A 21,591-nucleotide genomic window follows, 5' to 3' on the forward strand; every position below is an offset into this window, starting at 1 on the left:
TAATTTGTCTGGATTTATTAAACAGACTTACAGTGTACACCTGGCTGCACAGGGGATATTTGTGTATTTATATACATTTGGATATTTCTGTGAACTTTATTCTTGGGTAATATTTTATATATATATATATAATACTTTATATTTGGGTATACTTGGGGAAAAAGCATAAAGCCAAGCATAAAGTGTCCTATTTTAATTACGTTTGAGACGTCTTACACCATGGCATCAACCACTGGTTGTTTTTAAACCTCACTTAAATGGTAGCATTCATTCCTAGACTTTCAACGCCATGAATTGGACGTGTTTCTTTTGCCTTGGACTTTCATCTTTGGAGAGGAGCATGACCAGGGTACAGTGTTTTATAATAAGAGAAATCAAATAAATAGTATTTAAAAAATTGTGTACTCTGAGATATAAAAGAGACAGCAACAATAGCACACTGTCAGAAACACTCTCACTGTGGCGGTACCCTCAAGGGTATGTTCATTCATTTTGGGAACATTATCATATCATTTTCCATGTTAATTGTAGATTTTTTGTGTGTTGATTTCATACGCCCCATTCCATCTCCATCTCTATTTTGTTCTTTTATTTTACACAGTTCTCTCACAAAAGAGATATGGAATAGAGAATATAATGTAACTTTATCACCGTGACCCTGAATTGGATAAGCGGTTACAGATAATGAATGAATGAATGAATGAATGAAATTTTATGCAACAAAACTGGACTCTAAATGCACTGCTGTACCTTTAAAGGTACATTTACACTGTTTGCACATTTAGTGACAATAATGTACCTGTATGGATTCCCAGAGTTCAAGTTTCTTTATCTACAGTTTCTATACCCAATGTGATGTGTATCAGTTTTCTCTTTTAATAAATGTGCCTTTGCATGCATTCTCCTACAAATGAAAATCAAAGTTCTTTTTGTTATTTGATTTTCTTCCATCATTTAAACAAGCACAGAAATTCAAAAAGATGACCTTCTTTTGTTTGTAAACAGTATTAATCGTGACAGTCTTAGTTTCTCCTCAGCAGCTCATTTCGATATGACATTAAGGAAAGATGAAGAAGAACTGTCAGTCCTCCTCATGGAGATCAGTCGATGTGAAAAATGTAAACATTCAATAATTAAAGTGAGTCAACTTGAACATTTTAGGGGTTAATGCACCCCCTGCCCCATCAAATGTTGCCTATTCCTGTCTATAAAGCACTTATGACACTATTTACACCTTCTTCCAGGAAAACCAAGTCACTGATATCTTGATCAGACCCCATCCCAGAGTGAGATACAAGGTGACAGGGCAGTCTATATTTGACTGGAGGTTAAAGTACAGTCAATCCTGATTTGTGTCTAAATCAGAAAGATGACACCCGGTTACACTCACTCACACATACTCATCCGCTCGCATAAACTCTATTGGATTACACTATGGCTTATCATTGGATAGCTCAGCAACCAATCAAAATGACCTCTATCCTTTAGCCCTACCCTTGTTTACTCACCATATGCTGTAACTTTACCTAACACGGATGTACACCTATGGTATCTTGTTTTATTTTCCATTCTTTATTTAGCTAAATTCAAATTAAGTGAGATCCCTGGTTACAAAAATATAATTTAAAGACAAAAACCTCAAAAAAAACTGCCCATGTTATGGTTAAACTGAATTTTAGTCACTTTCCTAAAGTAAAAGATTTGTATTTGTTTGACAGAATTGGAGCCTGACCTGGTCGTCTGATGTTGTAGCCCATCCACCTCAAAGTTGTGCACACCAGTCTTTATCTGAGCTACTGTAGCCTTTCAGTCAGATTGAAATTCTCTGGATATTGTCTGTTGCGGTCTCTCATAAACAAGGCCATCCCATCCACAGAACTGTCACTCACTTGAGGATTTTTTTTTATACCATCATTCTGAGGAAATGCTAGAGAACATGAATGCATGAATGAGCAGGTATACAACGGTCGCCAATAAAGTGCTTATGAGCAGATAGTTGCCTGTTCGACCTACAACAGTTTAACATGCCCATTCATGCCGGACCTGTTCTTGTACATGATATCCAATCAGAACAGTGGTCATTTACATACAGTATAGTAGTTTTGATATATAAAACAGCCTATTCAGTACAGAGAAAGTGTGGCTGAAAGTGTGTTTTGGTGCATAATACAACAGTATTGTAAGTTGACCTGATTGATATCAATCAATTCCTCCCTTGGATCATTGTCAATGAGGAGTTGTGAAAGGTGTGTTCTCCCCTTGTCTACACAGGTTCCCTCTGGGTGCTCCTGACACTCCCCCTTCCCCCCCACACACACACATCCAGACAACACATGATATGTGAATTACCTGTGCAAATGTGTCCATAGGTGTGAATGTGTGTGATGCCCTGTGATGAACTTGTGTACCTTACAGGGTGAAACCCCCCCCCACACACACACACACACCTTGCGCCCAGTGATAGACTTCAGAGCCACCACAGCCCTGAACAGAATGAAACACTGAAGAGAAAATGCACTAATTCATAAAATATGAACTTCCCAGTTTGGTTTCTTTTTCAGAGGGACTACAGTACCACCTCTGACCTATAGGGGCGCTATCGGCTATATATATGCACACCTAGACAAATTACAAACTGTAAATCCAGCTCACAGCAAGGAAATAGTATTTCAGATATGGACATCTTAGCCCTGTCACTTTAAAGAAAACCCTTACTGTTAAGACTTGTGTGTCTTAAAATAGTGTTTATGTCAAATACCCATGAAATGGGTTGTTTCTATAACAAACTAGCAAAATCACTACTAGTTGCTTAGTTTGCCATTTTGGAGAGATATCATATTTTTGCACTGGATGCAGGACTGTGAGATATTATTCTCTTGAGTAATGCCAGCTTCTATCTAAAGTGTGATAATCCTGGAAAATGCAGGCTATTTGAGATGTATTCAGTGTTTATGTTGGTGTTTCTCACTGAATGTACAATCATGTCAACTTAGTGGTAGATGAGGTCAGAGAATTTGAATGTTGCTTGGAACATGTACCATATTTTAACACTTACTGGATATGTACTCCATACTGCAGCTACGTGTTTTAACAGGCAGGTTCTCTTTAATTTTAATGCTAGCTTCTGTCACGGTAGCTACACCCTCCCAGGTAAAGCCATGGAAATTTGGACGTATTGTTGAAAAACACATTTGGTATTTCAGCATGAGGAAATCTCTCTAGGTTAACTGCACGATGTCGCAAACAGATGTCATGTTGTTATGCTGCCTGCGTTATCTTCAGGAACATAGGGCTGTTTTTTATTGACTCAAGGGAGTGAAGGGAGCCAGCGCCCTCACTGACTAACAGAGTGCTCGTACCTGTGCGCGTCCCCGCGGACTGACACTCCTTCGTAATACCCTACAGCAACAGTGATTTTTTTCAAAGACCGTATTAAAGTCAACAGACCGAAGTTGAAGCGAAAACCTGAGGTAATTCGCGGTCATGTGCAGCATTAGCGGGCTAGGACATTGAGAGTAACGTTACACGGACCTCACACACAGACGTCATTAAAAAAAAGTAGTTTTAGAAGGACACTACAAGTAAGCGATGCAGGTCAGATGTGAATGAAGCGAGCTGCGGCGGTTAGTAACGAAGCTCCATTCCCGAACTCCCGAAGGAACCCGAAGGAGCAGGAACAAAAATAAATAATAAAAAACGCATTTTTCCGGAAGTTTACCGACACCTGCGACTGTGGTTGCTGTAACATGGAAACTTTTCACCACTCGACGGATATATCAACCTTAACACGGCAACAACAAGCGTGAAGAAGTGGACTTCAACCTCAGGTAGCTAACGATAACTGCTTTTAAACTTCTTTCACATCAAACCAAAAGAGCCCCTCTGTACGCCCACTGGAGTCTCAGCTTTACTGTAAATCCTCTCGCGAAAACTTCAGGAACTGCACGATGCCAAATGGCGTCTGAGTTGAGGAGTTTTTAATCTGGGTGAATGTATTTTTTTATGAACGTTTTTTATAACTTTACCACAGTCAGGGAGGGTAGTGACGAGATACACACACTTTTACTATTCCTGACTAGCTAGGTTTCTTGTTGGATTACTGGCGAAGAAGTGTCCTAAACACCCCTGTACAACTTTTTCCAGAAATGTTCTCGAACGAACAGCTGTTTTTAAACGCTTTAAACCACTTAACATACACTGAAAGGGTCTGAAGAACGTTAAAATAGGTTAATACATAAATGAGACCTCTCTAAAGGGGTTAACATGTTCTCTATGGCCAAAAGAATGCATATTTAGTCTCAAAACAATGCAAGTTTTTTATGTAATGGTTTCCTCCCTCTCCCTATTTCAACCTATTATACTTAGCTTCTCTCCTGCCTTTGATTAAACCTCTAAAAGTTCAGCTCAAAATGCTATATTTAATAGTTATTTCCAAGAAACAAAATCCCTTAATGCCTTTAAAGTTGCTTGAATTTGTCTCTACACTTTTGCCTTCTTTCAGGGAGTCTCCATGGATATGCAATTAATCCCACTCTCTATCTCAGCCCAACCCCTTTGCAGCTTGAAAGCACCACCCCACAAGTTGAGGGGACTGGTTCCTTAGGTTTATGATGTAAGAAACCCTGGCTGTCTGAATCCGCCCCTTTCAGACTGACTTTGGCACACTTCAGTTTCAAAGCAAAAATGCTTAGCCTTAGTGTGGACTGCTTATTTTGCTCATTCTATATCTTTAGATATCGATATTTGAATAAGCCTAGTCTTCTCTATAGTGTTTGAATTAAATTTGAATTCACAAGGTACTATTTGAGACTGAGCCACAATCATAGTATTACAACTGTCTAGTTGGAAGTTTCTATAGCTTAGTAGTTTTGACAATTGCTTTCGGTGTTAACTATTTCTTATCATTTTCAAATGTACATCATAATTTGGTCATTGACATGAGGTGTTGCCCTACAAAATGTTACTGATTTACATCTCTATTATTCATTATATTTTAGTTAGTTTCTTAGTGTTTAAATAAGTGAGCAAGGCAACAGAGTATATTACACAACCTCAGCGCCCTTAGCCCTATATCTGAATAGCTGTTAGATACGTAGGCCTGTTATTTTTAGTGACAGCTTAAATGATTTCATAATTTCATACAGATACTTCAAGTTCGGTTTTGAGACCAGTCATAGCCACAAAAGAATGGAGTTGACCAACCCCTACACTTTCTGCCTTTTACTTTCACTGTGAGTGTTTAACTACCTCTTTATTACAATGCCTACAATACTAAGGAATTGATGCCTGCATACAGTTATTTGAGCCTTGTGCTTATATAGGAGAGAAATGGCAAGGGAGGAAGGGAGAGGGGAAAGCTGCGGTTCATAGGAACGTATTTGTAGTAAAGCATCCCATAAGCACAGGAAATACAGAACTTCCTCAGCTTTGTAGGGGTGGATATAAAATGGACCTGAAAAAGAATATCACTGTTAGAATTGGGTGGCATGGCAGTAAGTAATGCAGTATGCAGTGGTATTGAATGAAATGTTTGATATCGGAAACGATGATGTTGTACAAAAGATAAAACGACTAATTTGTGTTTCACATCTATCTACTAAACTCCAAAGTGGGGTGTTTCCTTTAGACAAGAACATCTCTATGGAAATGCCCCCTATTTCTTATTGATTCATGGCAAGACTGGAACGCTCCCTCTCTATTTAGAGAAGCCCATAGCACAAAGGTTCTGTCTGCAGTGACTGGTGATGTTACGCACTGGGAGTGTGGGGGAAAAAAACAAATGGCGAACAAGGATTTGCAAGCAAATGTCATGTAATGAAAACTTGAAATGCCCACTCGGCAAGCTATTAAAGGGTGATTAAATCTCTCTTGGCCCACTGATTAAAACTTGCTCGGCCTACCCCGTGAGCTACCCAAGTGTACTAAAACTTGCTTGGCCTACCCCGTGAGCTACCCCAGTGTAATAAAACTTGCTGTGCCTACCCCGTGAGCTACCCCAGTGTAATAAAACTTGCTGTGCCTACCCCGTGAGCTACCCCAGTGTAATAAAACTTGCTCTGCCTACCCCGTGAGCTACCCCAGTGTAATAAAACTTGCTCTGCCTACTCGTAAGCTACCCCAGTGTAATAAAACTTGCTCTGCCTACCCCGTGAGCTACCCCAGTGTACTAAAACTTGCTCTGCCTACCCCGTGAGCTACCCCAGTGTAATAAAAATCGCTGTGCCTACCCCGTGAGCTACCCCAGTGTAATAAAACTTGCTCGGCCTACCCCGTGAGCTACCCCAGTGTGATTAAAACTTGCTCTGCCTACCCCATGAGCTACCCCAATGTAATAAAACTTGCTCTGCCTACTTCGTGAGCTACCCTAGTGTAATAAAATTTGCACTGTCTACTTCGTGAGCTACCCCAGTGTAATAAAACTTGCTCTGCCTACACTGTGAGCTACCTCAGTGTAATAAAACTTGCCCGGCCTATTTCGTGAGCTACCCCGGTGTAATAAAACTTGCTGTGCCTACTCCGTGAGCTACCCCAGTTTAATAAAACTTGCTCGGCCTACGCCGTGAGCTACCCCAGTGTCATAAAGCTTGCTCTGCCTACCCCGTGAGCTACCCCAGTGTACTAAAACTTGCTCTGCCTATACCGTGAGCTACCCCAGTGTAATAAAACGTGCTCGACCTACCCCGTGAGCTACCCCAGTGTAATAAAACTTGCTCTGCCTACTCCGTAAGCTACCCCAGTGTAATAAAACTTGCTCTGCCTACCACGTGAGCTACCCCAGTGTACTAAAACTTGCTCTGCCTACCCATTGAGCTACCCCAGTGTAATACAAATTGCTGTGCCTACCCCGTGAGCTACCCCAGTGTAAAAAAAAAATTGCAGTGCCTACCCCGTGAGCTACTCCAGTGTAAAAAAAATTGCTGTGCCTATCCGGTGAGCTACCCCAGTTTAATAAAACTTGCTCGGCCTACCTCATGAGCTACCCCAGTGTGATTAAAACTTGCTCTACCTACCCCATGAGCTACCCCAATGTAATAAAATTTGCTATACCTACTTCGTGAGCTACCCCAGTGTAATAAAATTTGCACTGTCTACTTCGTGAGCTACCTCAGTGTAATAAAACTTGCCCGGCCTACTTCATGAGCTACCCCAGTGTAATAAAACTTGCTGTGCCTACCCCGTGAGCTACCCCAGTTTAATAAAACTTGCTCAGCCTACGCCGTGAGCTACCCCAGTGTCATAAAGCTTGCTCTGCCTACCCCGTGAGCTACCCCAGTGTACTAAAACCTGCTCTGCCTACCCCGTGAGCAACCCCAGTGTAATAAAACTTGCTCTGCCTACTCCGTAAGCTACCCCAGTGTAATAAAACTTGCTGTGCCTACCCTGTGAGCTACCCCAGTGTAAAAAAAATTGCAGTGCCTACCCCGTGAGCTACCCCAGTGTAAAATAAATTGCAGTGCCTACCCCGTGAGCTACCCCAGTGTAAAAAAAAATTGCTGTGCCTACCCCGTGAGCTACCCCAGTGTAATAAAACTTGCTCGGCCTACCCCATGAGCTACCCCAGTGTGATTAAAACTTGCTCTACCTACCCCATGAGCTACCCCAATGTAATAAAATTTGCTATGCCTACTTCGTGAGCTACCTCAGTGTAATAAAACTTGCCCGGCCTACTTCATGAGCTACCCCAGTGTACTAAAACTTGCTGTGCCTACCCCGTGAGCTACCCCAGTTTAATAAAACTTGCTCAGCCTACGCCGTGAGCTACCCCAGTGTCATAAAGCTTGCTCTGCCTACCCCGTGAGCTACCCCAGTGTACTAAAACTTGCTTTAACTACCCCGTGAGCAACCCCAGTGTAATAAAACTTGCTCTGCCTACTCCGTAAGCTACCCCAGTGTAATAAAACTTGCTCTGCCTACCCCGTGAGCTACCCCAGTGTACTAAAACTTGCTGTGCCTACCCCGTGAGCTACCCCAGTGTAATAAAAATTGCTGTGCCTACCCCGTGAGCTACCCCAGTGTAAAAAAAATTGCTGTGCCTACCCCGTGAGCTACCCCAGTGTAATAAAACTTGCTCGGCCTACCCCGTGAGCTACCCCAGTGTGATTAAAACTTGCTCTGCCTACCCCATGAGCTATCCCAGTGTAATAAAACTTGCTCTGCCTATACTGTGAGCTACCTCAGTGTAATAAAACTTGCTCGGCCTACTTCGTGAGCTACCCCAGTGTAATAAAATTTGCTGTGCCTACCCCGTGAGCTACCCTAGTTTAATAAAACTTGCTTGGCCTACGCCGTGAGCTACCCCAGTATAATAAAACTTGCTCGGCCTACCTTGTGAGCTCCAGCGGTATAACCATCTGTTATGTTTGAAACAGTGTGACAGTAATATAAAATGCGATACCACCAAACCTTAACCATCCTTTCATCATAATTAAGGGGTTATTAAAGCTGTTTAAAGCCCTGAAGTTACATGTTAAGCACATTTCATACTCCTATCAACACACCCATCACCAAAAAATGTTTGTAAATGTTCTGGCATACTGAGGTACTGTTAAATTACCATCAGGGAAAAAGCATGTGTCACATGATTCAGGCCATAATTTCAGGCAAATCTTAACTTGAAATCTTGAAAGTCTGACAGTAGCCAAATTTTATTTCATTATACAGGCTTTGCGTGAATACGTTTATTAACAAGCACAGGGTATGTTTATAGAATAAATTGTGTTTTAATTTTACATGCTTGTTTTAAGTAAATCTGTAGCAGGATGTTCAGCAGTTTTTCTAAGTGTACGGTTAAATCCTTATAAGCACTATTGTAACATAGGGTTTTAGTGATTTTGTTAAAGGTATCTCTAGCTCTTTCTGAAAGTTTTCTTTCTGTGTGAACTGTAGAAGGTTGGGGATTAGTTTAGTATATTAAAATAAAGGCATAGAATGAAAACTATTATTTTGGTGACTCTTAAGCTAAAATGGTTTTCTTATCCAATTTTCCTATTTCGTTTTAAATGGTGCATAAGCCCTCTTCATTCTTCTCCATTTACTGATTCTTCTGTTGCTTCAGAATTGGCACCAGAATATTGTTTTTATGCGATTGAAGGTTACACTGTGCTTCTGTGGAAAGATAAGTCAGACACACATCATATGCCACTAGGTCATTTTGAGCTTTCATAGCTGTTTTGTTCATTTTACCTTCTGTTTACATAGACACTTCACTGCTGAACTGACTATTAAAGGCAACTTTCACAATTTTAATAATAATATAAAAACAACAACAATTTATTAAATTCTGAGGATGTTTCCTCACCATTTGCTAAATCTCCAGTCTGTTTGCAGAGTCCAAACTGTTCCAATGTATTTATGAAACCCCAGTGTAAATGGATAAAAAATAAACAGTGTCTCGGTCCAAATAAACTAATTTTATACTAAATTAAAACACCACGAAAGACCAAAAAATAATTTTTTTCACAAAGTCTTTATTTGTATTTATAGTACATTAGGGTGGTCTTACTTGCTGCTCATATAAACAAAAAATGTTTGGTCTCCACTCTGGTATAAAACTCCCATTTTAACCTCCTCTATCTTAAAACTTCCCTGTGAACCAAGACACAGCAGTGCTGCTGGAGTTTTTAAACCCCTCAATATCACTGCTGGATTGAGAACAGTCTACCGACCAAAAAGATTCAGCCGACAGCGTCCTGTGTCACTGATGAAGGACTAGAGGACGAGGGACACACACTGTGCAGCGACTTTACATCTACAAGGTGGACCAACGAGGGAGGAGTGTCTCACAGAGTGGACAGTGAGTGGACACAGGGTTTAAAAACTCCAGCAGCACTGCTGTGTCTGATCCACTCACACCAGCACAACACACACTAACACACCACCACCACGTCAGTGTCACTGCAGGGCTGAGAATCATCACACCTGCTCTGTGGGAGGTCCTGTGGGGTCCTGACCACTGTTTAACAGGCTGAAAGGGGGCTAACAAAGTATGCAGAGCAACAGATGGGATATTCTCTGTAATAATGTTATGTCAACTTTTGATCAGGGAGATCTGTGTGGTTTCAGTTATGATTATGATTATGATTGTTAGACAGTACTAAGAATTCTGTGATGATAAATGTCTTTATTTAACCAATATTGCTGAACTACAAGTAATGTTTAGCAGAATCACACGGTACACATCACATGGAAATGTATGAGCACAACCGTATGTATCATCGTCATTATGATAAATTGTCCCATGACACCAGTATGCTGAGAATAACACACTAAAACACTAACACACTCATATATGTTATGTCGCCTCTGATATCTATAAGTTTGTCAACAGATTCTGAGGTTGCCTTTGTTTTCACTGTTAAATTAATTATTGCATGTAGCCCTCTGAACTGTTTATTAATGATCATATCTATTTCTGTCAAATGATCTCCCTCTGATAGCTTCTTTCTGTGTGTCCTCCTCCATCTGGCTTTGTTGTGTGCTTGAGGAGGTTTGTTTATATGTTGATTAGCTGCTCCACTGACCTTTTTTCCCATCTTTCTGGACAGTAAAATGTTTCACATTCCTTAGCTGTGCCAGGTAGGGAGGGGAGAAGAGTGGAAAAACAATGTGAAGACATGTTAAGACTCAAAGCAGAGATGTGGGTGTTTGTGTTAGGGCCACGTTATGGACAGAAACATACACAGTCTAAGACTCATCAGTTTGGAGAGTTACACTCTTTATTTTGGCCCTGTAATACAGATTTATCTCATGATTCATATACAAGCGAATTGTTAATGCACTTATATGAGCCAAATGGATCACGCAGCTGTTTTATCAAGTCTATAGAGACTACAGAACATTTTGTATGCAGCTAATTTATGTCAGGTTACAGAAACATTACTGTCTAATAAAGTAGTTTCATATAAATAGTCATCTAGAACTGTGTTCGTACATTTGTAAAACATTTTTACTTTCTTGTCACCAAAACACACAGCTCTGTGTACTAAATAACTAAACTTGCTAATGAGTGGAGATGGAAGATGTTGCATAGATTGTTAGATGTGGCAATCTAAACATGATAATCACGCTGTGTAATAAAAAAAAAAAAAATAGTCAGGTTATTTTGTACATATTTCTTGTTTTAGAGAATGCTTCTCTGCATGTCATAGCGTGCACTGCATCCATATCTACTTTATGTACATACAAAGTCAGTGAAAATTGTGTTATTGACTTTTGACCATGGATTTTAGAGCTAGGCTTTCAGTTAAAGGTGACATACAGGATCGTAATCATCACTTTTTATTTTTTTTTTTATAAAATTCATAAGATGTTTCCTCACCTTTTGCAAGCTCTCCAGTCTGTTCATGCACTGGAAACTGGTCTAATGTGTTCACAAAGCGTAGTGTGTCTGTAAATGAGTCAAAAACAAAGTGGCTCGGTCAGACATGCTAGGCTTCCTCACGCTCTGCTCATGGCAGAAAATGGAAGATCATGAAAAAGAGATGAGCATATTGCTTGATTCCTGCTCCATAGGTGGATAATATTGAGTAATTTTTGCTTTTTCAGATTATTTAGGTAGAAACCCACTGTAAATTCAGGACTTCTAATTGCATGAAAGTAAACACAGAACGAAAGCGATACAAAACTAAAATGAGTTTTTGTGGTAATTCAAACAGTGAATTAAAAACTTGAAGAGAAGTTCAATTTCAGCCACATCGTTTTTCTCCTCAAATACATCGTTCCACCTTAAAAGATGTGGCGCTTCTGAACATAAACAAACCAGAGAGAGCTGTAGTTCCCCACAAATGTGCATTAAAAAAGAAAAACACAGTTGCTCTGATATGATAATTTCTCTGAAATGATAATTTCTCTTAGCAGGTCTTAGGAATGTCTAATAGAATGTCATAAGAATTTGACAATTAACATGGTCCAAATATATATATTTATCTTTTTATATATTTTTTAATATATATATATATATATTTCTGAAAGCCTCTGAATTAAAGCTGAAGATAGTAGTTTACTGTAGTTTACTCCTGTTGTATTTATGTATTATTGCCAATTAAAGGAACCAAAAATGTGGGTGATAGCTTACTTCTGTTTTGCGTAGTTAAAGTTAGTCATGTATGATGTTGACACAACTTTGTCAGTTACCGTGAATGCCTGTGACCTGGCACAGAGCTCAGAAATATCAGCCCTGGTTTAATATGTTTCCACAACATACAGCATTTACTAGTATTTACTAGCTTGATCATTTTCAGAACAACCACATTGGCACCCATTCCTAATTTGAGTGCCCCAGATTTTCTGCCCTTTCTGTGTTGTTGGTGACTCGTCAAGCTGTTTTTTTTCCTTCCCCACAACCTGCTTGTTATATAATTGCACTTTTCATCGGACACTGTTTGTTTTAGATGCCTCATTTTCCAAGTTAAATGACCAAAAACATCATGAGCTAAAAAAAGGACAAAACACATTCATTTAATGTGTGACCCTAAGCACAGCTTGAAGGAATTTCTCCACCAGTCTGCAAGGCTCTCTGTAGCATGCCCGGCTGGAATTAGGGCTTGGTGCTCACATGGAAGCGTTTGTTTGAGTCAAGAGATTATCTGCTTTTTCAGGACACACGAGGCACCTTAAAATAACATTTGGATAAATCATAAACATACACATTACTCCTGAAACAGACCAGACATAATAAGACATAATAATAATAATAATAATAATAATAATAATAATAATTAGCAAAAAAGACACTTTAGATCAGATTAGATTAGATTCAACTTTATTGTGCAGAGCACAGGTATAAAGCCAAAGAAATGCAGTTAGCATCGAACCAGAAATGAAATATACAGTGTTATTTACATAAAGTGCAGTAAGTAACTATGGCAAATGGTACAGTAGATTGTAAAGAATTAAATATAGCTACTGAGTAATTCTGTAATAGTTAAGTAAAAAATGTCACACTTGCAGGACTGTTAAAAAAGCCCCATGTTTTCTAAGTAATAATTATAATAAATTAAAGGTTGGTTATAGAAACATTTTGGTAAAATACCATTAACACATTTCCTTTTCAAATGTGACCTTTTGTGGTTTCTCAGACCCCAAACCTCTCCACAGATATTTGTCATGTTCCCATTTATACTGGATCTGATTAAAAAGAGAACTGTATTCTTGAACAAGGGAGATTACTTCCTCCTTGCCTCTTTTTTTACTGCAGCCAGTGAGCATGTGTTTATGTTATCGTGTATTTTGTAAATGCTGAACCTGTTTTGTTCTCTGTCCTGGCAGGCCCGTGCGTTGAGTGTGGAAGATGACGTCCCCATGGTGTGCACTTGGAAACAAAATCAGCTCTCTGGGTCTGTCAGATATTTCCAAGCACACACACAATTCCCGCTCTAGCGTGCTGTGTATTGTGCTCTTCCCTGACAGCACGACACACACTTTCACTGTCAGCGTGAGTACAAATGTGTGCATGTGCCTTGGTGTGTGTGCTGTGTTTGAGAGAGGAGTGTGCTTATGTATGTGCTGATTAAAGAGAGAGAAATATTTTCAGAGAAAGAGAGAAACATGGAGAGATAACGAGAGGGCGAATTGCATTTGAGTGAATTTTTAATCTACCTTCTAAAATTCAAAACTGCGATTTTATAATCTTGCCTTGATTTATCTAAAGGGCAACTACATTTTAAAGTAAATTTTAAAATGAGTGCTGATGACATCGCCCTCTAATGACCGTCAGTCAGTGACAGACTATATAATAATGTGTGTTGAAATATTGAATACATTTTATATTGCAATATTTCTTGATTTTGAATTATGGTCCAGCCGTACCTAAACATATTTGTAGTCATTAAGAAAGTTAGGGAACACTTTTGAAGTCAAGACAATACCTCATAAAGTGAATCTAAAAACACCTGAAAAAACCTGCTCTTAGGACAGTCAGCTTTGCAAAGAAAAACCCCAAAGTCACTGTGAAGGACCTGCATGACGATCTGTGTGACACAGGGGCAGAAATGCACTGGCCCACTGTGCAAAGTTGTTATACAAACATTGTCTTCATGGTAAGGTCATCAGAATGTAATCTAAACTGTGATCACTTCACAAAAGCCAGCATCTGAATGCAGAACAATATTAGCGCCAGCTATAAACTATAGCAATAAACTAGAGGCATACTGGAATCAGGGAAGACATTTTTTTAAATGGGGTTGAATCTGTTATGGTTTGGAGTTATGAAGAAGCCTGTGGCAAAGGCAGATTAAAACAGAGGTTATAAGGGACTGAAGAAAATATTTTACTAAATATGAGCAAATATTGTAAGCCAGTAAAAAACTAAAAAAAAATGTATATTACAATAAATAAGTCAATGATCGTAAGGAAGCAGCCGTGGGCTGGTGGGTAGGGAACTGGGCGTGTAACCGGAAGGTTGTTGGTTTGATCTCACTTCATAACTGAAGTGCCTTTGAGCAAGGCACTTAACCCCAGCTGCTCCGGGCATGTGTGCTCACTGCCCCCAAGTGTTCACTAGTGTGTGTGAGTAAACGTGTGTTTCACTACACGGATTGGGTTAAATGCGGAGAACAGCTTCCTCTGTATGCAGCACTGATTCAAATTCTAATTCATACAAAACTGATTGAATAATGTCTAGATATGAAAGTTTTAGAAGATTGTAAAATGGTCTAAACTGCCCCCAGACTTGAAAACATGTGTTAAGATATCAAGAACAAAGCTCCCACCGTACCATGTCCCACACAGACTCATCCTAGTTAGTATAGTGGACAGTGGAAAATGCAGAATTTATGGGCGGCACAGTGGTGCAGCAGGTAATGTCTCTGTCACAGCTCCAGGGACCTGGAGGTTGTGGGTTTGAGTCATGCTCTGAGTGACTGTCTGTGAGGAGTGTGGTGTGTTCTCTCTGTGTCTGCGTGGGTTTCCTCTGAGTGACTGTCTGTGAGGAGTGTGGTGTGTTCTCCGTGTCTGCGAGTGTTTCCTCCGAGTGACGGTCTGTGAGGAGTGTGGTGTGTTCTCTCTGTGTCTGCGTGGGTTTCCTCCGAGTGACGGTCTGTGAGGAGTGTGGTGTGTTCTCCCTGTGTCTGTGTGGGTTTCCTCCGGGTGACTGTCTGTGAGGAGTGTGGTGTGTTCTCTCTGTGTCTGTCTGGGTTTCCTCCGGGTGACTGTCTGTGAGGAGTGTGGTGTGTTCTCCCTGTGTCTGCGTGGGTTTCCTCCGGGTGACTGTCTGTGAGGAGTGTGGTGTGTTCTCTCTGTGTCTGTGTGGGTTTCCTCCGGGTGACTGTCTGTGAGGAGTGTGGTGTGTTCTCCCTGTGTCTGTGTGGGTTTCCTCCGGGTGACTGTCTGTGAGGAGCGTGGTGTGTTCTACCTGTGTCTGCGTGTGTTTCTTCTGAGTGACTGTCTGTGAGGAGTGTGGTGCATTCTCTCTGTATCTGCGTGGGTTTCCTCCGGGTGCTCCAGTTTGCTCCCACCCTCCAAAAACACACGTTGGTAGGTAGATTGGAGACTCAAAAGTGTCCGTAGGTGAGAGTGTGTGTTGCCATGTGAAGAACTGGTGCCCCTCCAAGGTGTGTTCTTGATATGCTCAGTGATTCTGGGAAGGCTCCGGACCCTCCACCACCCTGAACTGGATAAGTGGTTACAGACAATAAATTTATGAATTTTCTATTAAAACTTCACTAAAACAAAGCCTGTGTTTTTTTGTGTCCAGAAACATGATGCTGGGCATCTACTGTTTGACCAGGCATGTGAACACCTGGGCATAGTAGAGAAACACTACTTCAGCCTTCAGATCAGTGAGGATACCTCTAGTTCACCTGTGAGTATATGTGGGAATGTTATCTTTTTGAACTGTTGATCTTTTCCTTAGAGGCTCAGATTTATGGCATAATTGTAATTTGCGGTAACATTTAATGTCTTTCATTGCAGAGGTGGCTGGACCCCAACAAACCCTTCAAAAAGCAGCTCAAAGGTAAGAAAAAGGCAAACAGAGAAAAGCACTATTCGTTGTTATGTAATGTTCAAATCTGGGTAAAGAATGAGGTTTTCAGAAGTAGTTTTTTATAATATCACTTCATATAAACAAATCCAACAAGTCTAAAATAAATATCAAATATTCTATTTGTGTTTTTATTCATTGATGTAGTCACAAAACATTTTCTTTCTAATAATTATATTGAGTAAAAACCATATAAATTGTTGATGTATAAATTGGATTGTAAAAAATGTATGTCTAGCTAAAAAAGTAAATTTGCCCGTGTTTAATGTACTTTTTTAATTGAGTGAGTGAATGTATATTTTTTTATGTGTGACAAATTATATCTTGCAAATTTGTGAAATATTTCTTTGTTTCTTACTGTTTAATTAGCATTTTATCCTAATCTAGTTCTTATTCTCAATGTACAGTATTTAAAAAAATATAAATTATAATACTGTGCAAAAATTGTAGGCACCAGAGAAAATGAGATTTTAAAAGCTATTCATCTGAGTAGTTTTTATTTGCTAAAACAAACAAACAACAAACAACACTCCTCATTAGAATAAACCCAATCACATTATTCCAGTGTGATCCTCTGTGTGTGAATGTGTTGTTTAACTTTGTCCAAATCTCTCCTCGTGGAGTCTGTATTATTTGAGGTGATCATCCAGTACCTAGTTTTAGTGGTGAATAAATAATGATTTTAAATAATGTGTGCTGTGGATTTAACAAATTCATCCGAATCAAGGAGAATCTGAACACAACATTGTTCTTCAAACTCACCTACTGCTTTATAGAAAAACATTATCTTATATTTCTCATGTGTTTTATATTATTATTTGTTTGTGTTTACTGTGATTATATATAACTTTATACCAGCCCCACACTCACTGAGAAGGCATTAGTTTAAATATAGTTCATTATCTTAGGGGTCTCAGACTTCTGCACAGTGCTGTATGTTTTTTAATTTGTTTAAATAAATAACCCTTAAACATATTGGTCTTTTTTTGATATCAGACACTTCTGTTAGAACTTAACCAGTAGAACAGTTTATAACACACAGCTACCATTAGCACTAATTAACAAAATCCGTTAAAACAGTTCCGGTTGTGTGTCATATATTTTTGAAAATCCCCCAAAAAAAGAAAAAAACAAAAAACAAAAAAAACCATGGTCTGTAAAAGGAAATGCTAAAGGGGCTTAAATAAACACATCCAAAAGGAATGTGAGCTTGCCTGTGCAGGAACATAAGAAATTCCTACTATCTGGTTCATCACGTTTTGTATAATATTGGATATGACTCACGGTGGCACAACAGTGTCGCTGTCACAGAGCTCCAGGGTCCTGGGGTTGTGGGTTCAAATCCTGCCTCATGTCACTGTCTGTGAGGAGTTTGTTGTGTTCTCCCTGTGTCTTTATGGGTTTCTTCTGGGTACTTTGGTTTCCTCCCACAGTTCAAACACATGTTGTTAGGTGGATTGCTATCAAAAAATAGCTGTGTGTGTGACTGTTGTGTGTGTACTGACGTTCTGTCCAGGGTGTGTTCCTGCTTAGTCCCCAGTGATTCTGGGTTGTCTCCCGACACACCACGACCTTGTACAGCAGGGGTAATTAATTAAAATTCATCAAGGTCCAGTTAGAGAACATTTTCTAAAGCCAAGGTCCAGAACACATTGTATAACCTGTATATGATCAGTGCCACCTCCTGTACATTAAAGTAGCTTTGTAGTTATAGCAGCATTTTATGTCGTTAACAACTGAATTTCAACTCAATTTACACTTTCAGTTACATTTCAACTAGATTTATAAATAATTATAAGTAACTAATATTCTAAATAAAACATCCTTTTCTCATTTCAAGTAAAATTTACAAATAAAACAATGATTTAAAAAAAATGCAGATTTAAAAAACGTCACTAATGGCTTATTTTGTAATTGCAGTTGACTTTACTGCTTTTTCATAACCAGCGATCTGATTGGCTCTTATTGCTGGAGGGTGGGACCTTATCCATAAAGAGAATCCATGTTCAGCATTTATGAGAATCATTCTCTTCTTATTCACACAACACTGTTGTCCCGAAAGTGTCCCAAATGAGCTGGTCTGGACCCGGACCTCTGTCCACTTTGTGTGAAAGTCTTTTCAAACACAGATGAAGCAAGACTGCTTTAATTATTTTAAAGGCAGCTGAACACATGATTGAGCCACACTTTAACTACATGTGTCAAGAAGGTCTGGGAATGTGTGTCTAAATGTTTGGAAACAGACAAGACCTTTTGAAATATGACGACAAGGAGAACAGTCAAAAGCACATAGAGAACAAGCCTGCTGTTTGTCCTCATGAAACCAATTTAATTACTGATTTGGCTTGAGTCATCGAACGTGAGCAGCGTACAGTGAGGCTGGTATTTGCCCGTGTTTTTCACAGCAGGGTTGTTTTTCTGCTCTTAATCAGTTTGATTTGCTGCTGTCATACTATGCTGCATTTTCTGCTTCATTGGTCTGATGAATCACTCTGATCATGATGGATTTAATGTGTTGTTTTGGTGGGTAAATTACAGTTTGTTACAAATGCTGTGACAATTGAATTGTTGTCTTTACACTCTCTCTCTCTCTCTCACTCAGGTACTGATCCGTTCTATTTAATATTCAGAGTGAGGTTCTTCATCTCCGACCCCAATTCCCTTCAGCATGAGCAGACCAGGTGCATAACTTTAGGTGTATCTCTGTGTGACTGCTGGTGGATGTTGTTGGGCTCTTGCATGGAAACACACTAACTTTCACCTTGCCTTTTCTCTGCAGGCACTTTTATTTTTTGCAAATTAAGAAAGACATTCGCGAGGGCAGGTAAGACCCATGTGTGTAATCTCACTGCCATATCCATTAATCTGATTCATCCTGTAAAACCCCAATAAGCTGACTCATTCTAGTTGATCTAATTAAGCTAGCTTCTTCTATGCGACTCATTATTTCTGAATCATCTGATTCATTATGTCCAATTCACATTTTAATATTATTTGGGTGCGCTTTGTAAAATTGAACAATATTTCAATCGGTTTCAGCGTTGCCCCCTTTCCGAGCCTGTTCCCAGCAAGGCTGTAAATGCATGTGTCTTCTGTTCATATTGGCCATCCATCATCCATAAAGAACTGCCACAGTGTTGTTGGTTTACAGCTTGTGTCTCTTACAGTGTCTGCAATGCTTTTTTAGATATGTGTTTTAAACACAGTGACACATAAGGCAGGTGCAGACTTTGCAATAATTACCAGTATTTTAAATACACTGTAAGAGGTAGGGGGCGGCACAGTGGTGCAGCAGGTAGTGTCACACAGCTCCAGGGGCCTGGAGATTGTGGGTTCGATTCCTGCTCCAGGTTACTGTCTGTGAGGAGTTGGTGTGTTCTCCCCGTGTCTGCGTGGGTTTCCTCGGGGTGCTCCGGTTTCCTCCCACAGTCCAAAGACACACATTGGTAGGGTAGGTGGATTGGCGATGTCCATAAAAAATGTCCATAGGTGTGAGTGTGTGAGTGAATGTGTGTGTGTGTCTGTGTTGCCCTGTGAAGGACTGGCGCCCCCTCCAGGGTGTATTCCCGCCTTGCGCCGAATGATTCCAGGTAGGCTCTGGACCCACCGCGACCCTGAACTGGATAAGCGGTTACAGATAATGAATGAATGAATGAATGTAAGAGGTAGGACTGCAACATTTATTGAAACATGGAGTCCCTGGTAACTTACTTTAAAAACATTAAGACCTTACCTACAAACTAGTTTATCTACATGTGTATCAGTAATTCTGGGCCATGATTACAGGATCCAATGGGCATCCAACTTATGACAGTGAATATCTATGTAGATTTGTTTATAAATGTATTTATTTATTTATTTTCCCCCCTCTCATCTTTTTGTTTATTTATATATTTATTTATCCGGTTAATCTGTATGTTACTATTTTTTATTTGTGTACAATTCTATTACAAACCGGATTCCAAAAAGTTGGGACACTAAACAAATTGTGAATAAAAACTGAATGCAATGATGTGGAGGTGCCATCATCTAATATTTTATTCAGAATAGAACACAAATCAGAGATTCAGAAGTTTCAACTGAGAGAATGTTTCATTTTAAGGGAAAAATACGTTGTTTCAAAATTTCATGGTGTCAACAAATCCCAAAAAAGTTGGGACAAGGCCATTTTTTTACCACTGTGTGGCATCCCCCCTTCTTCTTACAACACTCAACAGACGTCTGGGGACAAAGGAGACGAGACTTTTTTGGGATTTGTTGACACTGTGAAATTTTGAATCAACATATTTTTCCTTTAAAATGTTACATTTACTCAGATTAAACTTTTGATCTGTCATCTATGTTCGATTACGTTTTTGGAATCCTGTTTGTAATATTGTCATCTGTTTATTAAAAGAAATTATAAATGAATACAAATATAATTTAAGCCCTGTGTAGAACTGGTGCCCCCTCCAGGGCGTGTTCCTGCTTGTGCCCAGTGATTCCGGGTAGGCTCCGGACCCACCGCTGCCCTGAACTGGATAAGGATTACAGACAATGAATGAATTAATTAATTAAATATAATTTTTAAAAAATCACCAGAGTATTGCTGTCATTAGAAGAAATTGGAATATGTTACAAAAATGATCATTTATAAATTAAAATCAGTGGTATATAAATGACATGCTTCACAGTGGGAGATGTGGTGCCTTTGCTATAAATTATACAATGATTTTCTGGCTATGTCCAAAATCTTGCAATGCAGTGCTGCTCTGATGCAGGTCTAAATGCAACCAGTTGTCTGCAGCTTTTATGAAGCACAGAATCTGCACTCTGACACACAGTAATCATATAAGACCACTATTATAACCCAGTGCATGTCAGGCTTGACTAGCTCAAAGTGCCATTTGGACAGGAATAGCTTTCCCCGGGGAGTGACGTGATGCAGTTTTACCAGAGGACGTCTGTATTGTTAATTAAATCCTAGCGTAAATACAGAGGAATACAATTCAATTTACACACTATTCATTACAAAATAACAGAAGAACATATGTCAAAAATGTAACTTAACAAGTATTTTCTCAACCCTTTAAACAGTTGTGAGTAAAAGGTGTGTGTCTTTAGTGCTGTCATTATTTTAGTAATTTACATCATTGTAGGACAATACATGTCTGCTAACGAGAACAGGGTATGTTCTATGTAGTAAATACACAATATTAAGGAAAAACATAAATAAAACAACAGAATGAATATAATCTGGGGATTTTATAGTTTGGAAAAATCTGAGAATTTCTGTTGGTACTAGGACTAAGCATTTTACGTCACCCTATGTCCCCGATCGGAACTTATCTACTCCAAATTGTACTTCAGCCTCTTCATAGTCTGTTAGCAAAACAAAGAGTGTTCTTACTTTTAATTTGAAATGTCTTTCACATGCAGGTTAAAGTGTCCCCTAAGCTCTGCTGTGGTGTTGGCATCATATGCTGTTCAGTGTAAGTTTTTGTTCTCAGACATTATTTAACATGATTTGTTGAAATTTTGAATTCACTGGTACATACTTATTATATTTTAAATCTAATCTCAGTGGAGGAACTGGCAAACCGTTGCGTTACTATCACTCTTACTGTTTCACT

General features: G+C 39.4%; 1 protein-coding gene across 1 annotated transcript in view; it reads left to right on the plus strand.

The window, feature by feature from the left end:
- Positions 1-3,354: 3,354 nt before the first annotated feature.
- Positions 3,355-21,591, plus strand: part of ptpn3 (protein tyrosine phosphatase non-receptor type 3) — a 33,069-nt gene continuing 14,832 nt past the window's right edge. Inside the window, exons 1-7 of the mRNA XM_066673709.1 lie at positions 3,355-3,827; positions 13,267-13,432; positions 15,692-15,799; positions 15,910-15,952; positions 18,582-18,660; positions 18,759-18,803; positions 21,398-21,450. Of these exons, the coding sequence (XP_066529806.1) occupies positions 13,289-13,432; positions 15,692-15,799; positions 15,910-15,952; positions 18,582-18,660; positions 18,759-18,803; positions 21,398-21,450 (472 nt within the window). The 5' untranslated portion in view covers positions 3,355-3,827; positions 13,267-13,288. The remainder of the gene's footprint in view (positions 3,828-13,266; positions 13,433-15,691; positions 15,800-15,909; positions 15,953-18,581; positions 18,661-18,758; positions 18,804-21,397; positions 21,451-21,591) is intronic.

The sequence above is a fragment of the Hoplias malabaricus genome, chromosome 1 (assembly GCF_029633855.1).
Source record: "Hoplias malabaricus isolate fHopMal1 chromosome 1, fHopMal1.hap1, whole genome shotgun sequence".
Classification (NCBI taxonomy): Eukaryota; Metazoa; Chordata; class Actinopteri; order Characiformes; family Erythrinidae; genus Hoplias; species Hoplias malabaricus.